This window comes from Priapulus caudatus, unplaced genomic scaffold, assembly GCF_000485595.1.
Source record: "Priapulus caudatus unplaced genomic scaffold, Priapulus_caudatus-5.0.1 Scaffold90, whole genome shotgun sequence".
In the NCBI taxonomy this organism is placed as follows: domain Eukaryota; kingdom Metazoa; phylum Priapulida; class Priapulimorpha; order Priapulimorphida; family Priapulidae; genus Priapulus; species Priapulus caudatus.
This window is the reverse complement of record NW_014577151.1, coordinates 492,139-512,405: the sequence shown is the minus strand read 5'-3', so window position 1 is coordinate 512,405 and position 20,267 is coordinate 492,139. Positions and strand designations below refer to the sequence as shown.

Sequence of the window (20,267 nt, the reverse complement as noted above, 5' to 3'; positions counted from 1 at the left end):
AGAGAGAGAGAGAGAGAGAGAGAGAGAGAGAGAGAGAGAGAGAGAGAGAGAGAGAGAGAAACATGGTTCAATTACTTTATCGTGAACTATATCAATTTATATGTGCAATTACGTTTTACTTAAATTCCTTTCAGCTATAAATTCCAGTGCAATTATAAAATCCAGTTCAGCATTGAAGAATATGTGAAGTGGGTGACCTCGAATTCTGTGTTTACCTGCCCCTTACAGCACTAGCCAAGAGGTTTGATTATACTGACAAATCTCCCACACCTTCCCTACATATATACACACTTCAGACTATAGCCCGACCAGGCTGTGCGACGGATTGTCTATACATAGGGGATCCTAACCCTAGCGATACCGTTTCTTGGAGCTAACTTCAGACCTACATAATATGTAGGTCTGAAGACAAGTGTATACATGTAGGGAAGGTGTGGAAGATTTGTAGGAGTCAGATGTAGATTAGATGTGGTTAGATGTAGAGTTAGATGTTAGGAGCCAGTTGCTTGTATAATAGCATATAGCATAATAGCATTATAGCATAATAGCATATAGCATATAGCATAATAGCCATAGCTTGCATAATATGCTAGCACTGCACAAGCAACTGGCTCGATCCTACATCCAGCAATGCAATGCACCCAGCACGTACATGTCGCTAACAAAAAAGGTACGGTTTACAAGGGATGCGAGGGATGCTGCTAATCGTAAAGGAACTGAAGCCACGTACGTTTTCGTGCTTGAAGTAGCAGAGCATCTTAAGCTCACGGTAGACGCGTCTGCTCGACACGAGATTCTGGAAGACGTTTGGCATCTTCTTGAGCGCCAACCGCTTGCCATCCCGGGGATCCGTCACTGACCTGCGTCGAGCAAAAACAGAAGAGCATCAGGTTATATTCATTTCCGGTATTGACCAGACACAGTAACATCGCCAACCACCCACGATATTTACACAGCAATACACACCACAAATCAGTGAAAAAAATACACGGGGGCTCGGGGCGATTTAGCTCCAGAAATGCCAAAAAGAGCCCCCGTAAATTTGCATATAGAGTTCAATGCAAACCAAATTTTCGAGTGCTATTTTCATGCACGCGAGCTTGAAAAGTAGCCCCCGAAAAATAAATTTTATAAATTTTTTCCCTGCCACAAATGTTGCAACAATTAATCACGACACGACTAATTGCGCTAATAAACGGAATCACCGTGATACGAATTAAGATACAGAGCTCTACACACGTGCCTACGCTACAGCCAGAGGTTTAGATACATTCTTGCAGGAGGAAAGACAGAATAATGCTAGACGGAGCCTAATACGAGACGGTACAGGCCCGAGGCAGTAGGCACCTTCTAATACCCCCCCCCCCCACACACACACAACAGACCCCTCTTCTGATTTCACTGCACCGACACAGCAACAATTTTACGTTTAGCCCCGTGAGCTACGTGATCCCACTGCAGGCCTAGGGGGCAGCTATATATATGGACGCACACGCATGTAATGGGTGAGCGGCGGCGGCGCTGACATGCGAACAACAGATGAGGAATTGATGCCTAATTGTCAATCTACTGTTGCTCATGGGGAATTACAACTATGCAGGATTCGTGCGCAATGTATGCAAATTGGCCAACGTGAGATGACTAGCAGTAGCACACACGATTACCTTTATACTTGCACACTCGTACAATATAATACCACACATTATTTTTAAGGCTTATTTTTAAGTTCGATATTTTACCTAAGTTAAATCGTAACAAACAACATTTCAAATGCAGTTGGTAAAGATAGCTAGTAATAGTATTATACCGTGTGAACTACTACATTGCAAAACATGACAATCAGTCGTTTGCCGAGAGCTGAGTTCACTTAAGCCCGGCGCACATTGCCGAACATTTTGCTCAAAAACATTATCGTAGCAATGTTCCAAGAAATGTTCGGCAATGTGCGGTGAAAAAAGTCGCCGAACATTTGTTCTGAACAATTTTTCTGAAGATCGGAAATGTTTGATATCTCGAACATTGTTCGTCGAATGTTCGTCAATGTGCGCTAAATGTCGAACAATTCTAGGAACATTTGTAAAGTAGTAACCAATAGCAGCACGATATGTGGTCACATGATTTTTGTGCCCAATCATGTGCTGATCATGTGACTCTTTACAACACAGCTACTAGACGGCGCCACGAGGTTGTTCGCTGCAAAATGTTCGGCAATGTGCGCTCAGCAATTGTTTACCCGCACATTGCCAGACAAAAACATATGTTCGGACAAACATTTGTTCGGAAAAATGTTCGGCAATGTGCGCCAGGCTTAATGGAATGGTCTGCAGTTATACCCAATTTATTTGCTATGAAGGAATAGTTAGCAACTAACACATGTATGAAAAGTCAATATAGAATCACTAACTTTTACAGTATTGGAATTAAGGAAGTAGTGTGTTGTACTTTGTATTGAAACGCATTTACATGTTCTCAGTCAATACTAGGCTAAATTATTATACGAGGGGAATGTAAAAGACCATCATAGGTTAAACTAGCGAGAAAAAACCAATGCGATGGCAAGCAATGCTTTTGAGAAAGCATGCCCCCCATACAGGCAAGGGATTGGAATTTTGCTCTTCCTTTGAGGAACAAACACAGACACATACTTCTCAAGCACAATTCGAGAAAAACTGCATTACATTTGGAAAAGCATAGAAAGTACCAGTTCAACCGAACTCATGCAGAGTCATGTAGAAATCTGCTGATTACATTCAATTAAAGGGACAGTAGACTCTAGGATTTTACTGCATACAACTGTACTTACTGTATAACAAATCGTCTATGCCCACACGTATTTGTTACCAGATACCTAATTTAATTGTTATAATTAATTACACATCAACGCTACGAAATTTGAACGGCGCCATGACACCCGCGACCGTGCTGCCACCCCGAAAAAGTTGCGTATTTCACAATTTATTTTGCACGGTACAGACCGAGGGCTAATGCACAAAAGTAAGATTATATTTATACTTAAATGCTATTTAACCGAACGATATTCATTTTAGGCGCAAATTTATCCATATTATAAAATGAAACTATATGCCGTTTATAAGATATTACAATGCCTTTTGCTTTTAAATGAATAAAATAAGAAACACACCTCGTCTGTAGCCCTTGCTGGAAAGTGGTTTTGCGGCACATTATCAGATCGTGCGGCTTTGAGTGGCGCCACCGTCGTTGTAATCAAACTGTAGTCGTTAGTTTTAAACATTAAAAAAAAATATTTCTAACGGTGATTGAACGCATGAAACTGTTTTCTGTAGCGTAATTATAACCTAAATTAGCTGAAAATAACCCCAAAACCTAGAGTAAACTATCCCTTTAACTTTGACCAACATGTTTAACAGCTGATCATATGATAATTATTATATGCGTATCTACGTACATGTGCGGTACATAGTAATTTTAAAACATGACCATTCTTTTACCACGTACACCTGAATTCAATGTACTGTACTGTCGTCGAGTACCCTGAATACATAGATATCAGGGGTGAATAATGACAAATTGTTAGTATTCACTCCTGATAGATATGTACTACACTTGGTAATGGTTGGATACAGCATGGCAACACGGTTGTATTTCAATGGTAACCAGGTGGGAACTGGAACAATACACAATGCACATAGATCTGTACATAAGCATTTGTTTGCGAGCTTGTGCCAGGTCTGGTCACCTGTACGAACAATGCATCCCCATTAGGCCGGGCCCTACGTAGCTAGCTGGCTACCTCATGATAAGCTGTATCCCGACGCTCTTTCAGTCTTTGTCTCTCATTCTGTTCATTCACCAGTTAGGCTCACAAAAGCAGAAATAACGGCCATCTTAGCCATACAGGAAAACAGATTAACGCATCAGTGTGCAGAGCACGGGTGCAGTAGGCACTAGAGAACATGTATTACTGAATAAGAAGTTAAGAACATTTTCTTTCTTACCAAACAACGCCGAACGCTCCGTAACCGATCGGTCTGTCAGGCTGTACGTCTGCAGACAGGGGTGCAGGGTGGTATCCTGCAGAAACTGACTGTGCGGCTGCTAGTATTGCATTCTGTGTTCCATGATAAGCCATAACTCCTCCGCTCTTCCGTCTAGACCTGTGGCCAACCATCGCCAAACGGTCCGTGCAAAGACGATTAGAATGTCATTTTCTGTTCACGGTATCCCGTACGAATGCTTGGTTCGCGAGCTAATAAAGGGGACAGAGAGCGATCGGAAACTCAACTCACTGCGCCCAATTCTGTTCACGATTACACTTCTAGCTGGTGTTCTGCCGAGCCATCGTCGTTCCTAGAAACTGCCTGCCTCACAAAGGAAAGCGTCCAAGATCGGTGAGTCTACCAAATCCGGTAGAGCCGTCGAGAAACAGTCACAAATTACGTCTCACACGACCGTAGTACAGCTGATGGTTGGTTGTTCGCGAACCTCTGACTCAAGCACTGAGTCACACAATGACGGTCACGTGACCAAGCTATACCGCGGTGCTCCGCGATCGTGCAAACAAGTGACACTTTTTAGAAGTTTGACCACAACTCCACTAATAATGCGTGTTATATTTATTATCACGACATACACTACTAACTCAAGCGCATGTCGTAATCATTGGCTTTGCGGAGATTCCTAGCTTTCCTAGAGTTACTCGCTCCACCGTTCACGCCCAGCACTCAAAGTTAGAATTGTACCAACTGCTCCTCGGTTATCTATCGTGATTTATATTGTTTTAACTAATAAACGATTATATTACGGACGCGTATGTACAGAGACATCTTCACGCTGGCTATACGCGACACGGAAAGAAAACATCTTTACAGCCCGCGCTCTTGTGAGGAAATGGCGCGCCACGCAAATGCACGTCCACTTCACTAAAAGTTCATCGGCCCCAATAGAAAGTGCGAGGCACCAGGTACGGGTTTCCCTTTCTTTTGTGGCTAACCTGTTGCGCGTTATGTCACAGACTTTGTTGTTTGTCCGCAGTGCTAAATTGAGCAACTGCCTGGTACGCGCAAGTATACCTTCAGAGGTAAAGGTCGTTGACTCAGTTTCCATACGCTAGTATGCTTGTAGATGTAGTGGCGCCCTCTATGGCGTATAAACTCAACTGTTTAGAAGTAGGCCAGCCTGTCTACGAGGTGACCGTAGGTCCATGAACTTTTCGTAGTACTAAACTGTATGTTGCTATTAGGCGTGTTACGGGTAGGTTCACAGTACAAGTAAAACCAGTTCAACAACAAAATGTTACACTAAAGGTAAATGAATTCTGAAAAATAAATATCAAGGCAAGTTAGCGTCGAACCAGTATAAGGCCAAGAAACTGGTCGAGCCAATTTAGCGCATATTATACAAAACTTCACGAAACCTCATTTAAACTTAAAATGAAAGCAGGGTTTATGATGAAATCACGAACATAAAAGCATTTTGCATTGCTCTTTCTTATTGTGTGGCGTTATAGTCTAAAGCAGGTTATAGATATATCGATGGGTAAGCGGATATGAGTGAGCGAAGGGAGATGGGAAGAGATAATGACACCCACACACGCATGAACGCGCACACACGAACACAAACAGGCAGGCAGGTAGACAGACAGAGAGATAGACCGACAGACGGACGGACGGACGGACGGACGCTCTCGTGCTCTCTCTCTCTCTCATCTCTCCTCTCTCTCTCTCCTCTCTCTCTCGCGCGCAATGCTCTTTCTCTCTCTCTCTCTCTCTCTCTCGCGCGCAGGGCAGGCAGCTCTTCTCATCTGCTCCTCTCTCTGCCCGTTCTCTCTCTCTCTCTCTGTCTCTCTCTGCTCTCTCCATCTCTCTCTCTCTCTCTCTCTCTCTCTCTCTCTCTCTCGCGCGCGCGCCGCGGCAGTCTTTCGTCTCTCTTTCTCCTCTCTCTCTCTCCTCTCTCTCTCTCTCCTCTCTCTCTCTTCTCTCTTCTCTCATCTCACTCCTCTCTCTTCGTCGCTCTCTCTCCGCTCCGTCTCCCTCCTCACGCTCTTCTCCTCTCCCTCATCCGCGAGCTCCCGCGGGGCCGGCCCCCGCCATCGGCGCCGGACGCCGGGCGCGTCCGGTGGGGCCCGCGCGCCTCTCGGGTTTTGCGGCGCGTCCCCGGTCGCCTCGGATCGGGTCCCTCTCCCCTCCTCCTCCTCCTCTCTCTCTCTCGCTCTCTCTGGTCTCTCTTCTCGCCCGCGCGCGCGCTCTCGCTCCATCGTTCTCTCGTCTCTCTCTCTCATCTCTCTCCTCCTCTCGCTCGCTCTCTCTCCCTACACTATGGGACGTAACCACTAGCCCAACCGTTCATGTATAAGACCATTAGCTGTTCTAACCTGTGATCGCTATATCTATCCTACATCACAGGGTATAAATTATATATATATATATATATATATATATATTATAAGTCAAGAGTACATAATAGGAGACATACATAAACATCTCCTATTATGTACTCTTGATATAAATGCAACCATATGCTCGAACAAGTCGCGAGAATAAACACAGATATTACGGAACAGTTAGACACGACTCAGAGTAATTTCATTATTTAGACGTTAAAAACGTTGGCATACACTCATAGTATAAACCCAGCGTGCGGTCCTTACGTGTTGACTATAGTGCTCTGACCCGACCTGTTTAGCATTTGAAAAATATGCACCAGAGACCGCATACCAATAGCAACGCATTATGTCAGTCTGTTTGATGCGCTCGGTGTGTGTGTGTGTGTGTGTGTGTGTGTGTGTGTGTGTGTGTGTGTGTGTGTGTGTGCGCGCGTTGTGCGTGCGTGCGTACGTGGCGTGTGTGAACTAAATCATCAATAACTGTCCTACTCTTTCCTTTTATCCCGGCTGTGTATAGATAGTCCGCTTCCCCGCCTGTTAAAAATTGCGATCCCCACTCTAGCAGATTTTTATTCCAACGTTTTTCATGACAATTTTCCAGATTTATTACTTCATTAAGTGTAAACAATCAGCATAAAACGTAGGGATAGAGGATTAGTGCTATGAAACTTTTATACGTACTTGTGTTTTTACCCTATTTTTTGATTAATGCGATCGGAATTGCACAACACGTGCAGATATATCACGAACAGACACATTTTTGCCATAGATAGATGACAAATAGATGACAAAATAGATGTGCGAAATAGATGACAAAACTATATAAAAGTGGGTCAATGTGTATTAATGCACGCACGCAACGCGCACACGCACGCACGCACGCACGCCACGAACTCACACACACACACACACACACGCACCGCACGCACGCACGCACTCCACAGCCACGCACGCACGCACGCACGCACGCACGCACCTTTCACTACACACAACACACCCACGACACACACACAGCACACAGCACACACTCACACACAACACATCTCTGACCGGGCGAAGTCGAAAAGCGTATAGTGTGCAGTCTAGATAGTGGAAGTAGGTACTCAAGCATTAATTAATTAACTAACATTTCTGATGACCAACTAATGACTAATGTGATGGGGCACTGCCATGGTAACGCCTAAATTAGTGATTGCATTTCATGGAAGCGCGTCGGTGATAATTTGTCCGATTCGAACGGGTTCGGCCCAGTATAGTATTATATATGGAGGCCATGACTACGAGCAAGTAACAACGAAACAGTGCTAAGCAGTAGAGGCGACACAGTGCGTCAACACCGTGTGAAATATAATTCCTTTTACACGACAACAAACCGCAAGTGAATGTCGCGAAAATATAATGTAAATATGTAATCAGTGCCTACCCGTGGTGTGTGGAAGCACGGACGTTGACATTTTTAAGTCAAGGCTTCACTCCTACAGTGCACGCAAACCCAACTTTAAGAGGACAAACCAGTTGCATTGCACTCAATCATCATTATGCACCTGTTTGTTTATTAGGTTTATCCTGAAGGCACTTACACCTTGTCATTATATCCAGCGTAGTGGACACCGACAAGTATGAGAACATAACAGTGCATGCATGTACACGTTGATACAAAGAATGCCATAAGATAGGAGAAATAAACTTGTAGCCCTTTTATGCTTATTTAGTCTCACCTGTCCGTTGCTATATATCTGCAGTCTGTGACGAATTATTTAAGTTCCAAGCATAATATTGAAAAAATAAATATTTATAAATATTTAATAAAATTTTTATATTATGCTTATTATTATATTATAAGCATATATATATATATATATATATACATATATATGTATATGTATATATATACATATATATATGTATATATATAATTATGTATATATATTGATTATATTATATATGTATATATATAGTATGCTATAATATAGTATATATGTACATATGTATATATTATGTATATATAATATGTCTATATTATAATATGTATATATAATATATACATATATATATATGTTATATACATATATATGTATATACATATATATATATATATTATAAGCATATATTATATGCTTATAATATATTATGATAATATTTATATCGTCATACATACGTTCCACGGTGCATAATACGCAACTAGTGGGTTTAAACACGATTGCATTGTTACATAGTCAGGAGGGCTTATGCAGCGTAACAGCTAGAGGCCCAAATCTGCAAATTAGTGAAAGAACATTTTAATGGGTCAAATCTTGGTTTCATATGTTCTCAAACCTAAGAATTTTTTTACCCGGAGCCGCAAAACATTTGACACCCGAAACCCCCCCCCCTCCCTTATGGCCCGGTAAAGACCCGAAACTGTTATTGTGCCATATCTTACCCTTCTTTGGTCGATTTGAGCAAAAGTTAAGTCGAATTTTGGGTTTTATAACACAAGGAAATCATTGGGCGTGGTTTGGAACCTAAATTTGTCTATAGTCACGTGATTATGCGTTCCTGTCGGTTCACCTCGGCGCGCGGCCCGAAAATGGGTTTCACATGACTCGCTCGGCTATTTGTTTTTCAAACAAGTTAGTCAATTTTGGGGTTTTGAAGGTCAAAGGTTTATTAGATACACCATGATACACTTTCAGACTCCTGAAATATCGGTTTCAACCCTGGTACAGCACAGTACCTAACACGTAGTCAAAATATCTGACAGAACTGACCAGTCCACGACATCATCCTCGGTCCACTTGTTTCATACACAGCCCACACTGCCCTGCATATTCCATCCTGTACATGCTTCAAGTTAGTAGATTTGTGCACTTCCTGGTGGGCAATTGCAGAAAGAAAGGCACATGACATTGTTCTTAGCGCATTTGCATGACTGGCACTTGAGTTGTTCGGCAGCGACAAATGCCAATCACGATCTCGAGGTTGCGTCTTGGCTGGTCCGGTGTCCATTGAGATGTGGAGTTGGTTCTGATAGAGTTTCCATCCCAACATCTCAGAGGAGGGTGGGGATCTGAGTACAAGGGTGTTAGCCCCATGAAATGGCCATAAGGCAATGCATTCTCTAAGATTAGGCCCTGACCAAGCAGCAAGAAACAACAACACAAGAAAATCAAATGCAACGGCTGGGTACGGAATTGATCTCGGTAAATCGCGAGGAACAACGATATCTTCGTAAGGGCTTGAACTCTGCGCTGCCAGAAATTCAGCGCACTATCTGTCTGCAATAGAGGGGCCCGTACATTAGCCGTCAACGATCACACAGGAGATCACCCTTCCTTTATCCGCAAGTTCATATCAGACTGTCAAAAAGTTCAACCGTACAATTCTTTATCAATCCATTTACGTCTCAGAATTGTTTGGAAGACCTGAATTCCTCCAATATCTTCCCAGAGGTTAATTGTTGATGATGTAGGAAGGGCTGTTCACGAATTGGAGTGCAAACAGTATGGACGAGTTATGCGTCGCCACTAGATTCGTCTATGGAACAGTGAAGATATTATCAAATCAGAAAGGTAAGTACAAGAAACATGCTGAAGCTTCCATACAGTGCCGATGATGGTGGATTGTGAGACGCCTCGCAATCAAGGTCACGCAGCAACTGTTCAACAAATCGAGAGATGCTTGCCAAGAACCGGTGAATCGGAGACAAAGAAACTTTTCGAGGGGAAGATACCCCGATTACTGAGTGCTTCATCAAAAGGATGGATCCCCTTATCCACAGTTCAAGTCAACAGATTTTGGCTGACATCACCGAAAAGCGCGGCTTACACCAAGATCCCACAATGTCGAAGGTCTCGTTTTGACCTTTCAGTGATCATTCCGAGCGCAGGCTGCAGTCCTTCCAGAGGGTCAACCTTCATGGAATGTTGTCTCCAGGGTCCTGCAGAGCATTGAGATACACTGCCACAACGCCTTGGGCCGCGTCTCGAATCGATATTGTAGCAGCACCAGTATAACCCGTTAAGCATCAAGAGCCTCACCCGCCTCGAAAGGAAGTCCAAATGTTCAGACCGGCAAGTTAACTTTACTGGTGATAGGCACTGTTCCCGAAGGATATGTTCTAAATCTTTCTCACAGATGACATGCAGAACAAGACCAGACTTAATGCACTAATTGCGGAAAGCTTGGCTAACCCATCCTCCTGTCAGCTGGAAAAAGATTTCTGTGTCACTAATGTCTTGTGAAATGTCTACACGAATGCTGGTGAAAGACTATATGACATGCCAAAGATGGAAACCCTAGAGGAAAGAGGCGGTCAACAGGATGGTGTGCCCCTATAATTGACATGTTGGCAATGTGGTTTATCGCGATTGACTGTACGGTACAGTTGATCGGACGTATTTTCATTCTTCTCGCCTTTATGGCCCCAGTTCCTCAAAATCGACCCTGACTTTGAGGCTTCATGTTGATTTTTTTTAACACTGAAACGAACCCGGAAAGAACATACATGTCAATGTTTGTTATGAAGTCCACTAGGGAGGACGTCTGGCTAGGCCTTTGCCATTCTTACCACTGCTTCACTGGCGCCGATTCTACCTGCTCTTTCAACAAGCCTGACGCAAGAAGATGTGGTTTTTTGCTCATGGAATAAGTGATCGATGAGGATGAATGACAGAAGGCATTTAAAACAACTAGGCTGGTGCCCAACAGAACAAGTGATCCCCTGCAGCAACAGAAAGATAACCTTGTGGATTTGTGTGGCTGTGTATACTCAAAGAGGGCTGTGTACGACAGATCTCAATGAACTGGCGGTTGCTCATGTTCCAGGCGCTCAGGTTTCTGGATGAGTAAGGACCTCCACCTTCATTGGAATTCCTTCCAGACTGGCGTACGCCGAAGCGCCTATCAGGAGATGGTGTGGGGTAACACCCTCACTCAGATCCCCAGCCCTCCTTTGAATGTTGATGGAAACTCTATCAGAAACAACTCCACATTCAATGACCACGAACGCAGCAAGACCAAAACCTCGAGGTTCGTGACTCAAGTGCCAGTCATGCCAAATGCGCTAAAGAACAATGTCATGTGCCTTTCTTTCTGCCTTTGCACCGGAAGTGCACAACAATCTCTTAATTGAAGCCATGGTGAGTCTGAAAGTGTTCATGTGTATCTAATAAATCCTTTGACGCTCAAAAACCCCAAAATTGACTCTAACGTTTTGGAGAAAATAGCGAGATATGTGAAAACGCCATTTTCAGGGCGGCGCGAGGTGAACCCGAAGGAACAATATTCTCGTGACCCCTATGAGAAATTTTGGTTACAAACCCGCCCATCGATTCCTTGATCGTTAAGAACCCCTAAATCGACTGACTAACTTTGCTCAAGATCGACCAAAGAAAGGGCAAAGATATGGCAAACTAACAGTTTTCGGGTCCCCTTACCGGGCACCATGGGGGGGGGTTGTTTCCCGGGTCACATTTTTGGGGCTCCTCAAAAAAATTCTTAGTTGAGGAACAATATAAACGCCAGAATTTGATACCCAAAAATGTCTTTCATAATTTTGCAGGTAAATGTGCATAAGCCTCCTGCTAACACGCCGTGTACCATTTTTACAATGACACACAATGCTGACAATACGCGCGTGTAAATTATTTTCCCCGATAGATGGCGCCACGATGTCAATTTTTATTTTGAAAAATCGGAGGTCTTCACACATATCTGTCATAATTATCTTGTCTTGTCTTGTCTGAGACTGTACTAATCGCCTGGTGTGACTATAAACGTACAGGTCATCATGCATCGCTTTGATGACCTAATTTATCTTCACAATTTCTTTACTGCTGTTAATTATATTTTTGAATGAAGCCACATCAGGAGCAGTCTTACTCTTGGTAGTAGGTGGTAGTGCATTCCATGTTGGTGGTATTGTCCGGGAATAAAGAGAGTATCTATAAGAGACGTTGTTGCCTAATTGATCCATAGTACACACTGGCCATGTTACACCAAGGGTAACAAGCTACACTTAGTGACCATATACATAGGTTATCATTTGTGACGGGCAAGTAACTTTACACGCACGTTACCATAAATAAATATCTTAGGATACCCTTAGGCTTAAGTTTAGCTTCATTGCTTCTGTCATTCCATATTGGAATTTACTTCCTTCTTATCTGGTTAATTGAAAAATTGAAGCCTTTCTGCTGCAATTTGCAGTGTTGATCTGTCTATTTTATCAGCTTTGTCTCTCTCTGTCTACGATATAGTCCCCTTGATTTTGAAGATAATCATTGTGAAGTTATAAGGATAGTTTGTATGCTATGTTCAAACGGGGCTGCAGACTATCCCGTGTATCAATCCATCCATCCATAATAAATGACAAAATTTAAATCACTAGTTCAATATGCATTAGGTTCTTTTTCAAGTAACAATAACAATACACAGTCGTAGACTCTATAGAACATCCATGATAGGTAACATCATGTACTATCATTCATGTTGGAGATAAAAAAATAATATCATTATGGAATTCATTATTGACAGCAAAACAGAGATATGCCACTCAACTTTAACTGTCGCTGAAGCATAATTACATGTGACGACGTATCACAATTATATGAAGCTGCGCAATAAGAGGAGCGCACCTGAAAACCTTTTATGCAAAAATCATTTCAAATTTAACCAATTTAATTTTCAATAATACCATAGATAAATATAAATCCAGAGCAAAGATGCCGAAGAAATAAATATAACCTCTTTACATCTTAAATTATCCTGTTTCATATTTACATTGTTTATGCAACACCCATTGGAAACATATTTTCACTCTATAGTATGTCAAAGAAATTTCACTCATTGGGTTCCTTAATATAAATAGTATATACATTTATCTTACTGGAATCACTTAGTTTATCTCATTACCTCATACCAGAATGTAATTAGCATTTATAAGCATCATCCTCATCCTCTTTATATGTAACACAGCCACAGACAATATCACTCATTGGGACCGATGGGGACGATGGACACGATGGTTGCCAGGTCAACTTCTCTGCCAGACGTCATCTTCACTGCTGCCTGTGTTTTCTTCAACCTGCGAGTGCAACACGAAAATTGCGATACACAATAATTTCGTTTCATAGCCATGCTCTTGTGTACAAAACAATATGTTATTTCGCTTCTCATATGGTTGCTGATTTAAAACGACTACGCATCACAGTCTGCACGAAAAACTTCCACCCTCATTGGCCCAGCGGGCCTGTAGAAATTATGTATGTAGCCTCCCAAACAGTTCCAAATCCCCGCATTAGTCAATTCTTATCACAGGCGTTCAATGATGGGAAATTTAGAAAAGTGCTGATATCTCGGTTGTTAAAAATGCTAAAGTAGGTGTTTTTTTCAAGCGCTATTTCTCGAAACTCGCAACTCCGATTCCAAAATTTTTTGTTACGTTTCAGTGCTAACATATCAAAGGAAAAAAGGGTCCCTGGGATTTTTTTTAAATATTTTATTTTGTGAGTTATGGGCCACTCTTTGTTTACGAAATTGTTGCGTCTAGAAATTCACTACAAATTTTTGTATATCTTTTCAACTTATTTCCTAAATTAAAGCATTTAAAAAAAATTCCAGGGACATTTTTTTAGTTCATATGATGAACAACATGGTTAAAAGTGTAAACTCAACTCTTTGCTGTTTCTAAAAAATAGCAAACAAAGAATGTTTTTGTATAAATTCACAATTTTTGCTGTCAATTAATTAGCAATGAATTTGTAAAAAAAAAACTCCATCAAGAGCGTAGAAAGACATCTCTCGTATGTAATGGATATGAGTTTGATTGAATTTGATGAGTAGTTAGGTTCCAATGGCCTTTACAGTGTTACCGGTCTGTAACTCTAACAGTATGCGTAACTTCACTCCGACAGTTTACTTTAGTTTTCCCAATAGATGGCACCACCTGTCATATTAAGGTCTTTTCTGCCTGTTCAATGTAACAAACTGCAGTAACATCTCCCAGGCACCAACAACATATAAGCCAGGTTCCAACAAACCAAAGGGTGATGTCTGGCAACATAACTAGGGAGTGTAGATGTATTTACTTAGTTAACCAGACAGTTTTGCTTTGTAAACATAAATGAACTTGCTCCCATATGGTCTAGTGGTTAGGATTCGGCGCTCTCACCGCCGCGGCCCAGGTTTGATTCCCGGTGTGGGAACTGATAGTTTTACATGTACGAATCTTAGTTTCGCAATGTTTCTACTTTGTTAAGTGAACAGTTTTGCTTTGTGAATATGGAATCAGCTGCTCCCATATGGTCTAGTGGTTAGGATTCGGCGCTCTCACCGCCGCGGCCCGGGTTCGATTCCCGGTGTGGGAACTGATAGTTTTACGTGTACGAATCTCAGGTTCGTAAATGTTTCTACTTTGTTAGTTATTATTTCGATTTCGATTTTTGATTAATAGTTTTGATTGGATTTTGCACCCGGCAGACATTCCTCCCTGCACCGGCCATATTGAATAATGACGAAATCTCGGGTAACAATCTTCTTTTTTTTAAATTAAATGTATTAGTGTTAATTAAATTTAATTAGGGTTAGGGTTAGGGTTAGGGTTAGGGTTAGTCAGAAACGGAGTCGAGGTTGGGAGAAATGTCTGCCCGGCAACTAACCTGTTTTGATTACCGCCACCATTCCTTGCGAAGCTCGGACTAGCGCCAGCTATCGGCCAATTTCAAAAAAGAAACGGAGTCAACTTCACAGAATCAGATGCCCCTTTGTTTGAATTAGTTGCAAAATGGGTACACTTGTAACTATGTTAGTGCACAAACAAATTACAAGTGCACGCATTCTGACTAAGGAGCCAATTGCAAAGTTATTGTCGCCATAATCAAATATGCTATGGTGTTATGATGTATTCAAATCCAATTTTCTATGCAATAACTGCATAAATTCTTAGTGTTTTTCAAGTTGGTGTAATCACTAAAATATCCGCTGTGAGGTGATACTATATTTCGCTATATTTTTTTCAGCTTGAGCGTTTCTGAGCAATAATTTTGCAATAATAACTTTAAATGGACAGTTTTGCTTTTTTAACATAGAATCAGTTGCTCCCATATGGTCTAGTGGTTAGGATTCGGCGCTCTCACCGCCGCGGCCCGGGTTCGATTCCCGGTGTGGGAACTGATAGTTTTACATGTACAAATCTTACTTTCAACATTGTTTCTACTTTGTTAAGTGGACGGTTTTGCTTTGTTAATATTGAATCAGTTGCTCCCATATGGTCTAGTGGTTAGGATTCGGCGCTCTCACCGCCGCGGCCCGGGTTCGATTCCCGGTGTGGGAACTAATAGTTTTACAAGTAAAATTCTCAGCATTAGTTTCAGTAAGCATATGTGTCACTGACCGAAGCCCCATGCAATAAATGCTGCATAGTGGCTTTAATAACTGTATCAGATCCTGACCCAGCCCTCTATGTCAGTCACCCAGTCACGGCATAACATTCTGTAATAACATGATCAGTCTGCACGAAAAACTTCCACCCTCATTGGCCCAGCGGGCCTGTAGAAATGTATAATTCACTGGCCCACACTAGGTTTTACAGGCCCAAATCAATGATCATCATATTATGAAAAGAGAAACCGAACCGGACCAGAAACCGGTAGTTGTTGCGACTTCTAGCGGCGACAAACACACATGGTGTTGACTAGTTACTTCCCCTACTTAAGATCGGGAATATGATGCCCTATCGGTAAATATCGGTAAATTTTCATACAAAATATCGGAAATTTTGGTAAATTCTCAGACTGATCATCACATAAAGAAGCTGAAATATCATTAATATACCATTTACTCCATTTTTTTCCACTGACCCATCAGGCTTGTTCATTTACCAGTTTCATTGTCCCCACGGAAAATTTACTGGCCTCGGATACCAGGCCAGTGGTTAATTTCGCAGACTGGCATCAGTTTATGGCCCTGTACAACTGTGATGCTATACTATAGTGTGAAGACAATTACTGATGGCTGTTCACTAGCCAAATAACGAAAGACTCTACTGTTTGCACAGTAATTACACAATACAAATGGGTTTAGCAAGGGGCCTGCTACATTTATATTCTCTCTTGCTCACTAAATCTATATTTGACCGGAAGATCATTGACAAGCACCTGTATGTCCTGGTAGCAGCCTTGCTTGTGCCTAATCAGATCTCCCCACAGCACTTCTATCTTACATCGGGGGCACTTCCCTTCCACCGGCAGTATCTGCTGAGAATCGCTTTCTTTGGTGTATTTGAGGAAATTGGAAGCCAGACATATAACGTGAGATTTCATGTTGCAGGTAGGAGCCAAGCAGCTAATGGTATTTGCATCCGGCTGTACGAAAATAAAATAGCAGCTGTTCCGTGACTAGAATCGAAGTGACACATCACTGACAGAATTTGTAATATGATGAAGGCAGTTGGAACATGATCAAAGTAGAAGCGGCATCAAGTCCTAAACCCTCCAAATTATACGTGTATTTACATCATATATCAGCATTCACCGTTACTCATGAATTGTCTGCTTGCAAATCTTCTTTTGAATGGGCAGTGATTGAAATAACGGTGAACTACTTTAGATCTTATTTATAATTTGCTGTCGCTGTTTTCAATGCGATAAAATACTACATGAAATTGATTTAAAGCATATTTCTATCCAGTATGTGTCATAAAAGATAACTATAACCTCAAAAATGACATTGTTGTGGACCTGGAACAGCTTTAAACGACATGTGTCTTTGAAAAACAATCCGTGTGCACGCTGTTACGCTTTCACGGCTTAATGCGAATACTTTCATGGTTCCCGACCCACACCCGACCCACACCCGACCCACACCCGACATGCCCCGATAAAGCAAGGACCACTGGTCATGATTATATAAACATTACCCGAAGTTTTTTTACACAAACTGCACAACGCTGGCACGTGCTTGAAATCGACAGAGAAGGAAGGTCAGAATCAGACGTAGCCGCCTGTTGTGGCTGGGAATTTGTCTCTATCCTCTCAGCTGGCTTTACCTGTAATTAAAGTGCAAATTTAAACATCAACGATGAAATGGTTCTAAAAATACAATACAGTATAATTGTTAACACATTCATATGACAGGAGAGAAATAGAAATATACAGCTAGGGGGCAATTAGCCTACTTAAAGTTGCTTAACCTCACAGCTAAATGCATATATATTGACCTACTGTGAGCTCGTCTATGTTGCAAAAATTCACTAGAACTCATTTGTACTGCTACTTTCATAACATTTCTTCTCAAAATCCAAAGTAGTTCATAGTTTTTCTCCATTGATGGCGGTCAAGCGCAACAGTTTCCCAGGTGCTAGGGTCGATGTTACATTTTTTAGGTTGGCTTTGAGTGCATCATTGTAGCGCTTTCTTTGTCCTCCTCTTGTGCGCTCGCCTTGTCGCAACTGGGAATATAGGACTTGCTTAGGAAATCTGTGGCTAGGCATTCGGGTAACATGGCCAGCTCAGCGAAGTTGGTGACGTATTAACTGTGCTTCGATGCTAGTTGTCTTGGCTTGTAAGAGAATACTAACGTTAGTGCGCCTGTCTTCCCAGCAGATTTGGAGGATCTTTCTTAAGCATCTTTAATAATATTTTCCAGTGCTTTTAGGTGCCTCCTGTATGTGACCCAAGTTTCAGCTCCATATAGTATGGTGGAGACGACAACTGCTTTATAGACTAACAGCTTGATATCAGGTCGTATGTTACGGTCATCAAGGACACGTTTCCTGAGGCAACCAAAGACAGCACTAGCGCACGGAAGTTGATTAGTATATACGTCAGTCTTAAAATATGACTAAGCAGCCAGTTAAGAGGAAAATGATGTGCCCGAGCCTATACCTTCTTATTGAACACGACTCCATACGCCATCGGCATGTGTGTGGGAGGTTCTCTGCCTACGGGGAAATCCAGCTGGTATTCCTGCTTCAACCACCTGATGGTCAGGGGCAGCCTCTCCCACGGAGCCGTCCGTAGCATCTCACAGACGACACGGAAACAATACTCGAATTTCTTCTCTGAGGACCGTTTCCCGGGCAGATGATGAAGGCGGCGTGACTTCTTCGGGTGCTGCCAAGCCCACTCAAACTAGAAGTGAATGGTGTTTAAAATTAAAGGCATACTAGACCCATTGATTATGCAATGTTGACAAATGCTAGAGTAAATGGCACCTTGTGTAGTTAATAAGTACATAACCTTATAGCCAAACGCGTATTAGTTTGTCCTATATCACTGCTGGTTACATTACAAGCAAGACTTGAAATCGGTTGTTGATATTCATTTACGTGCCGTAAATGTCATCCAGGAGTCAAGCGATGACGTAAACATTTGTGCGGCCCGTATGTTTTGGACGCCAGATGAAATAGAGGTGTCAGCGGTGTAACCACGCCCACGGACTAAACATGGAAATGGAGTAAAACACACTTACTAATCACGGACGCACATGGACAGCCCTGACAAAAAGTTCCTTATCACGAGCGTCCGTGTTTACGAAATCACTGATGATAGCATTGCGTACGGCCGAGCATGCGTGCGAAAATGTCCGGTGCACTATAAATCTGTATCACACCCGCTTCGCCGGCAGCGGTTTGAAACTGTAAACAACTGATTTCTTGGACTGCAGATTTCAATTAGACATTTCTTAGTAACCAGCAGTGATATTGGACAAACTAATACGAGTTCGGATGTAAGGTTATGTACTTATTAACTACACAAGGTGCCAGTTACTTTAGAATTCGTTAACATTGCATAATCAATGGGCCTAGTATGCCTTTAATGACTCATAGTGTAAAAAATGGTGGCTTTGTGTTGTGGTGCTGAATTATATTTGTTATTCATATAGTTCAAGTTGTACTTGTAACCTATGTAACTACTGTAAAATAAATGTATCGTCTTATATATCCACATGTCGTCCGTTGTCTGAATTTCGCCCGTCCATGATTGTGTTACGTCATGTTTGTGTTACATCCGCTACCAATTGTGGCTTTAATTGGTAGTGACACTTGTGTTTTTGCCAACAGCTGATCAGCCGTTTTTCTTGATGTGTGATCGCGTAAAATATTATAATTAGAACATTTGGGAGGGTAAAAAAGAGATCGATTTTGGGAGCAGGTAAAGTGAAAGATCTATTTATGGATTCAATAAATTTAGAGCTTGAATTGGGGGAGGGATAGGTAGGAATTGGAAAAGGTAGGAATAGGTGGGCATTGGAAAAGGATATATATACTGTTATTGCAGCTGTTTCCATGGGGGCATAACGGTAGACCGGATTTACATATAACATGAAGGTTATTGTTGTTCATGCTATCGATCTTCGATCGATCTGTATTGCAGATGTGCACGGTATAAGGGGTAGGCATGCATAAATTGACGCTACATAAACCAAACAGCAAAAAGTGAAACATGCCATGCACCCCATCGAATTTAATTTAATTGGATGAACACATGGTGAAAGTGAAGTACTCATTACTTTAGTACTTACTCTGAGTGCGGATATTTTTGTTGGAAACCCATGGATCATCAAAACCATGTCCCTAGCACAGAAAAAGCAATATTTATAACATTAACATTGCAAACTAAACGTACGCTGTTCAAAGTTGAATTGACCCGAATATGAATATCTGCACAACAACGTTTCCGGACGAAGAGCCGCCAGGCTACGCGTCCGGACATCCATCTCACACAGTGAGCTTGCGACACGTACACGCATCATGATTGCGCAATGGGATGCTCTGCTGATTGCTGTGTGTGTGTGTGTGTGTGTGTGTGTGGGGTGGGGTGTGTGTGTGTGTGTGTGTGTGTGTGTGTGTGTGTGTGTGTGTGTGAGAGAGAAGAAGAAGAGAGAGAGAGAGAGAGAGAGAGAGAGAGAGAGAGAGAGAGAG

At 42.1% G+C, this 20,267-nt stretch overlaps 2 protein-coding genes and 4 non-coding genes across 7 annotated transcripts in view; 4 read left to right on the top strand and 2 right to left on the bottom strand.

The window, feature by feature from the left end:
* Positions 1 to 4,879, bottom strand: part of LOC106804848 (serine/threonine-protein kinase NLK-like) — a 21,292-nt gene extending 16,413 nt beyond the window's left edge. Inside the window, exons 1-2 of the mRNA XM_014806204.1 lie at positions 3,978 to 4,879; positions 731 to 860 (exon numbers count right to left, since the gene is read on the bottom strand). Of these exons, the coding sequence (XP_014661690.1) occupies positions 731 to 860; positions 3,978 to 4,150 (303 nt within the window). The 5' untranslated portion in view covers positions 4,151 to 4,879. The remainder of the gene's footprint in view (positions 1 to 730; positions 861 to 3,977) is intronic.
* Positions 4,880 to 12,734: 7,855 nt separating this feature from the next.
* The window catches only part of LOC106804859 (structure-specific endonuclease subunit slx1-like), a 10,438-nt gene continuing 2,905 nt past the window's right edge, over positions 12,735 to 20,267 (bottom strand). Inside the window, exons 2-6 of one of the 2 annotated variants that reach the window (XM_014806218.1) lie at positions 19,868 to 19,919; positions 18,229 to 18,474; positions 17,262 to 17,390; positions 16,501 to 16,707; positions 12,735 to 13,430 (exon numbers count right to left, since the gene is read on the bottom strand). In XM_014806218.1, coding sequence (XP_014661704.1) covers positions 13,380 to 13,430; positions 16,501 to 16,707; positions 17,262 to 17,390; positions 18,229 to 18,474; positions 19,868 to 19,919 — 685 coding nt within the window. In that variant the 3' untranslated portion in view covers positions 12,735 to 13,379. Of the gene's footprint in view, positions 13,431 to 16,271; positions 16,708 to 17,261; positions 17,391 to 18,228; positions 18,475 to 19,867; positions 19,920 to 20,267 lie in introns of those variants that run through there. The other variant, XM_014806217.1, reaches the window with a different exon arrangement.
* On the top strand, positions 14,479 to 14,550 carry Trnae-cuc. Its single transcript has one exon. It is a non-coding gene; the product is annotated as a tRNA-Glu (tRNA).
* Positions 14,641 to 14,712, top strand: Trnae-cuc. The gene has a single exon. It is a non-coding gene; the product is annotated as a tRNA-Glu (tRNA).
* On the top strand, positions 15,443 to 15,514 carry Trnae-cuc. The gene has a single exon. It is a non-coding gene; the product is annotated as a tRNA-Glu (tRNA).
* Positions 15,606 to 15,677, top strand: Trnae-cuc. The gene has a single exon. It is a non-coding gene; the product is annotated as a tRNA-Glu (tRNA).